We start from the raw sequence: 6377 nt of genomic DNA, 5'->3' as shown, positions 1-6377 counted from the left end.
AGGTGGGCCATGCCTGTGGCTCACAGGGAGAACTGAGCTGCAGGAGACAGAAGAAGAACAGTCCCAGATTACCAACTGAAACCCCCAGCTCTGTCACACTCCACTTTATCTATCTTAGCAAACTTGATGCTACCTCTCAGCCAGCCGGATATCACCAATGCTCATGTCTGATGACACGAAAGTGGGACAGTACACAAGGCAACCAATAGAAACACTTGATAACTCAAAGACGGTCCATTAAAAGACAACGCTATGTAAAACATTGTCCGTGCTTCGGTCCCCTAAAGGTTCAATTGTCTCATGGAGCAACAGGCTCCGCTTCGGTCCCCCATAAGACCGCCCTGGTCTCATTGGGGAAAGCTAACAGCTCCGATGTTCGAGTCCCCCTAAAGGTGAGTTCTGTCGGGGCTGAACACTTGGGAAAGTACGGGCCCACAGCTCCCCCACCCCGCCCCCCATCACCGGTCCAAGTTACAAAACAACGGGAGCATTTCAATCAGCATCAGAGTTAGAGTTACATGAACATAGGAACATTAAGACCGGTTTAAAATTATCTTAATTTTTAAGACCTAGACACTATTTCTGTGATTTTAACACTTTAAGGCCTTTAATTTAGGAGTGTTAAATGCTTGTCTCTCCATCTTCATCACAGCGCTCTGATTTATTGTTTTCAGGAAAGTGATGCGTCCTGTAAAAAGCCTCAAGTCCTAAAAAAGCGAAGCAGGCGATTGGTCAGACTCCACCCTTGCCTTCAAACTAAAATTAGGCAGAGTAAAAGCCTCCATGGTCAGCTGTGAGCTGGTAACATCATCCAGGGGCCCGGTTCAGGAACGAGGTTTAACAACCGAAGTCTAACCCTGAACTCTGAGTCTATTTACCCTGAGACGGGAAACATGGGGTACGTTCCATAAAACCAGTTATCAGGCTAACTGAAATAAGGGAATTTTATCAGAATGCATATTATCCTGGATCCATGAAATAACTGGCCTTTAAAGCAACACTAGAGAACTTTTTGTACCTTAACCCCCATGTTGTCGAGTTAAATTGACCCGTTTTCCTATATCAAGGTTCTTTTTAATTCCCCAAAATAACATGATTGATTCCACCCAAGTACAAATCTCTACTTTCCTTAATTTTGGGGCGTCTTCATTTTTATAGCATTTGAAAAACAACTTGAAGTGGTTTTGAAATAGTGTTGAGTAAAAGTTGACATATTCCAGTCTGTGATTATCCATCAACATACATTCCTTTAATTTTAGTCTAAATATTCGTAATTTCTGCTTTTCTAACTCAAACATTAGGTATAATTTCCTATAAATGAGGTGTATTGACCATAAATTCCAAATATAACTAGATCTAAAGTTAAGTTAGTGTTACGTAGTGTTAAACGTCAAAAAAAGTAACATCGAATAAAACGACAAGAGAGTCAATAAAATGGGACAAATACCTAAGAAAAAGTTAAAAACAGTGATAAAAGAAAGCAAAAAAGTGATTTTTAATAGGGGGGATAACACAAAGGTTAAACCATAACAACTTTTTTTGGTTTCCTCGGTTAAAGGATTACAGACTCTTCTGTAGGCGGAGAGCATTTCACAACTTTTCCGACTCTTACGGAAAAACCTAAAATTATATTCAAAACTGCCATTTTCTTAGTTTATTCCTCATTTGTTTTGCATTTTCATCTTATGCATTTTCTATTTAATATGGATACTGTATACAGTACCAGCTGAGATCAGTTGCATTGATTTTTTAAGCAGGGCAGTTTCCATATTACATTAGGTGCTTACATGACGGCAAAAGAGTTCTCCGATGTTTTCAGTTTTTTAAGATGACAGAGTAGTGAATATAACTAGTCTTTGGAACATTGGATGGGTCTGGGGAACGTTCACAGCCCATTTCCGAAGGGGCGTCATCAACAGACAATGCTTAAATGACTCTGGGTGCAATTGGATAGACCTAAAACCAACCGGATCGATGAAGGAGATAACGAGCGACGGAAAACCTCAACCCGTGAGAATGCTGCAGAGCCTGTCATGGTGTAAAGTCCGCCTCAATGGGTGTGATTGGTGCCTCGATTTTGGGGAAAATGGAAATGGGCTTGAATGGGCTCTTGGCCCATTAGACTTGCAGAACAAATCTCACATTTTCCCCAAGTTTATCAGGGTTGCAAACAAATAACTTGAGGTCACCAGGTAATTTTTAATCCCGTGCAAATTGTACTTTAGTCTGATTGATTGCAGTAGTTTGACAGGAAATACAAACAAGAAATCAATGAAAATGAGGGCAAAGCAAAATTAGAAAATTAATTTATTTAAGAAAAGACGTTATAAACAAAATAAAAATCCAAGTACATGATAAAAGTTTAAAATGTCTGTAGTACAGAGACAGCAGTATAGAACATACACAGGACATAGGTATACAGAAACCAAATAAATGCCATTTATATTGGGTTCAAAAGTGAGCCAAGACATACTAATCTTTCAGTTTTTGACAAAGCACGTCTCTCAAACGGTTTCCAATCTCTAGCCAACAGTGAAGAACATACACCTTAACGTGTGAGTCACCGACATACAGTGCGATACGTGACGTGATAACATTTTCTACTCAAAAGACTTTTAAACTGTCCTACGAAACATAATATAAAGATGAACCAGATATTAGGAACGGTTCCCCAAAACACCGTGAAGAATACAGAAACATTAAAGCTCAGTCAGATATATACATTAAACAATGTCAGAAAATACAAAAGCAAAGAAGAAATTGAACATATAGAGACATTTGATGATCAGAGCTTTTGATTTTGGGCTGTTTGGTTTGGAGATGTCCAACTGAGAGAGGAAGAAGAAGTGATTTATTAAATATATGAAGTGTTGAGTCCGTAATGGCTGCTCCTGTTAAAATGTCTTTGAAGCCAGCGGGCGTCAAAGTAAAAACCAACCGAAGAGACAACGCCTCAGTAACGATTGAGATATAAATCTGCAAAAAAAGGAAAAATATATGAAATTATACTGTGGTCCAAATGTCAAGTGTTTTGATGCATATCCTGTTTAGCCCAACTCCAAAAGGGTCAGTTAACCTTCATGTTGTCCCCATGTTGTCCTCATGTTGTCCTATATCAATGTTCTTTTTAATTCCCCAAAATAACATGATTGATTCCAACGCTCTTTGCCAAGTACAAATCTCTACTTTCATTAATTTTGGGTCTTATTATATTTTATAGCATTGTAAAACAAATGGAAGTGTTTTTGAAATAGTATTGAGTAAAAGTTGACATATTCCAGTCTGTGATTATCATCAACATCCATTCCTTTAATTTTAGTCTCACTAATTCCTAATTTCTGCTTTTCTAACTCAAACATTAGGTATAATTTCCTAAAAATGAGGTTTATTGACCATAAATTCCAAAAATATGTTGAAAACGTCAAAAAAAGTGACAAACATTTAAAAAAGTGGCAAAAGTGTTGAAAAAGGGACAAAAACGTGAGAAAATGTTAAAAACATTGATAAAAAGCATGAACAAAAGTGCTTACTTTCAATTGTGACAGGAAGACAACACAAAGGTTAAATACTTAAATACATCAGATATAATTTCCTAAAAATTAGGTTTATGGACCATAAATTCCAAAAACAACTTTAGAACTAAAGAAAACCAGAAGTGCGTAGAGATCACGGATTCCAGATTTTTTGCACTAACACAAACAAGGTTCTGCTTCCAGTACATCCCATAATCGTGTTACTTGCATACGTTGTGGTGGTCCAAAAGTCATTAACACTATTTATAAAAAAGCGGTCAGCAAAAAGACTTACCCCCTTTCACCCCCCCCCCCCCTCTTAGTAACAAAACCAGAACAGGTGAACAGATATTATTTGCTTCCTCCGGCCCTTCATTACAGTAAATGTCCTTTCAAAATAAAACCACACCTGGCTCTTAGACACTATAAAATTGTAAGATTGAAAAGAAAAATCATCAAAATGCTTTAAAAAGCACACAAAACTACTGATATTTAAGGTCTGATCACACACACACACACACACACACACACACACACCACACACACACACCACCACACACACACACACGCACACACCACACAACAACACACACACACACACACACAACACACAACACACACACACAACCACACACACACACACACACACACACAACACACACACACACACACACACACACACACACACTTGAAGTAAAGGTCTGGAGTTTGAGTCCCGTTTAGTCTGATTAATTCAGCCGTAGCTATGACCTCGATCCTAAATGCTTTGATCATGTCTTGCTATGTATCTTCCATTTCTAATGGTTACATTTTCTTTCATCTCTCCACAAGGTGCTGAAGCGCTCATGGCTGCAGTTTACGGTGCCGCGACCCAGCCGGGCCTGCTTTCCCAGCAGTACCGCCCGCCCCTGCTACCCAAGCCTGGAAAGGACAACGTTCGTCTCCAGAAGCTCCTCAAGAGAACCGCCAAGAAAAAGGCCTCCACGCAGACATCGCAGACCGCCGCACTTTTCCGCTCCAGTCTTTCCCCGGTGAACGAAGCAAGCCCCGACCTCGAGCACAGCGACCACTCCACCCCGCCCAAGACTCCGGAGACCCCGTTCAGCCTCTACAACGTCCAGCAGCCTCCACGGTTCACCGTCAGGCCGCTGTACCAACATGTCGCGTCCCCTTACCCACAGCGTGCAGCTTACGGCAGCGCAGCGAGGTTCTCGCCTCAGACAGTGGCCAACGCGTTGTACACTTACTCGCAGAACGTTAACACAGCGCCAAAAATATCTGTGCCAGTCTCTTCTGTACCCGAGGCAACAGCACCAGCAGCCGAAGTGAAAAAGCCAGCTTTTAGCACACTTGCTGAAACTCCTGCTGGTTTGAGACCTTCTGCAGCAGGAGAAATCCCACAGACAAAAAGTCCAGGTCCAACTCCTTATCCAACAGAAAGTCAAGCTTTTGTTCGTCCTCTCATTGTGTTGACCCCGCTCGTCAAATCCAAAAGCCCGCGTCCAACGTTCAAAGCAACCGAACGTTCAAGATCGCCCAAACCGATGTTTGACGTCCCACAAATTAGGATGTACACGGCGAGCACATCGTACTACGAGTCATCCAGGACGCCGCCGGTGTACGACACTGCTGGATTAACTGCTATCGGCAGCACGGCACCTCAAAGTAAAACAGCAGAAACAAAACAAGATCTGGGTCCAGCATCTGAGGTCAGAAGAGGTATGACCCAGACGAGTCTGGCTCCTTTGCTGGGCACCGACTCCCAAAGGAAAACACCAACTTCCGAAACTAAAAGAGGCTCTACACCAACAGCTGAGGTTAATAAAAGCATAACTCCAATAGCAGAAATCAAAAGAGCTACTCCAACATCTGAAATCAAAAGAGCTACCCCAACATCTGATATCAAAAGAGCAACCCCAACATCTGAAATCAAAAGAGCTACCCCAACATCTGAAATCAAAAGAGCTACCCCAACAGCAGAAATCAAAAGAGCTACCCCAACAGCAGAAATCAAAAGAGCTACCCCAACAGCAGAAATCAAAAGAGCTACCCCAACATCTGAAATAAGGGTTAAAACCCCAACGTTTGAGTTACAAACATTAAGAACTTCAGTGGGACGCTCTAAAACCCCATCATACAAAAATCGGGCTACAACGCCCGTTTTTGAAATCTCAAGACCCAATCCTCTCTTGTTTGCTGTGTCGCCGATCACAGTAGAGCCGGACCGGTCAAGCTTGCCCAAAACCGTTCCTGCGGTGAGCGGTTTGCCTGCTTCCCAGAGTGTGAAAACTGAGCCTAAGCCAACCGAAACAATGCTGAATGGGGAAATTCATTCGGACGTCACTTCTGTAGACAAACCAATCCCAAAAAGCTTTACAAAGTCAAAATCAGAGCCTGATCTGACAAGACAACCTGCTCCGGCTGGCTCTCAGAAAGCTATAACTGTCACATCTGAGCCAAAAATACCAGCAGTGACTTCTGTCAGCAATCAGAGGCCTAAGACTCCAACATACGAAGCATCCCGGCTTATGACCACGTCGCCTGGCTTCAAAAGACCAAAGACGCCTACCTATGGGACATCACCTTCTGGTGTATCATCGTCCTTTCAGAGACCTAAAACCCCAACCCAAGTGGCTCTCAAATCAAAGTCTAGCTACCGTGGATTAACACCTGCTGAATATACTGCTTACGGCGGCATAAGAACTTACTCTCCGGCATTTGGCATCTCCAGTTCTAAGACGCAAACCGAAGAGATTGAAGCTACGAAAGAGGAATCAACAGAGTGTAAAACACAGAGCCAAGAGCCACCTGCGAATGGACAATCCACGTCCGAGATGTCTATAGCCAAAGAAACACCCAAAGATG

General features: G+C 42.1%; 2 protein-coding genes across 2 annotated transcripts in view; one reads left to right on the top strand and one right to left on the bottom strand.

Moving 5' to 3' along the window:
• Positions 1-2339: 2339 nt before the first annotated feature.
• Positions 2340-6377, bottom strand: part of lsp1a (lymphocyte specific protein 1 a) — a 39997-nt gene continuing 35959 nt past the window's right edge. The window contains exon 12 of the mRNA XM_032511806.1: positions 2340-2976. Coding sequence (XP_032367697.1) covers positions 2954-2976 — 23 coding nt within the window. The 3' untranslated portion in view covers positions 2340-2953. The remainder of the gene's footprint in view (positions 2977-6377) is intronic.
• Positions 4344-6377, top strand: part of prr33 (proline rich 33) — a gene marked incomplete at its 5' end in the record, with an annotated part of 3431 nt that continues 1397 nt past the window's right edge. Inside the window, 3 exon segments of the mRNA XM_032511805.1 lie at positions 4344-4896; positions 4957-5283; positions 5344-6377. The exon segment at positions 5344-6377 is cut by the window's right edge and continues 1397 nt beyond it. Of these exon segments, the coding sequence (XP_032367696.1) occupies positions 4344-4896; positions 4957-5283; positions 5344-6377 (1914 nt within the window).

This window comes from Etheostoma spectabile, unplaced genomic scaffold, assembly GCF_008692095.1.
Source record: "Etheostoma spectabile isolate EspeVRDwgs_2016 unplaced genomic scaffold, UIUC_Espe_1.0 scaffold463, whole genome shotgun sequence".
Lineage (NCBI taxonomy): Eukaryota > Metazoa > Chordata > Actinopteri > Perciformes > Percidae > Etheostoma > Etheostoma spectabile.
This window is presented reverse-complemented; position numbering and strand designations above follow the sequence as displayed.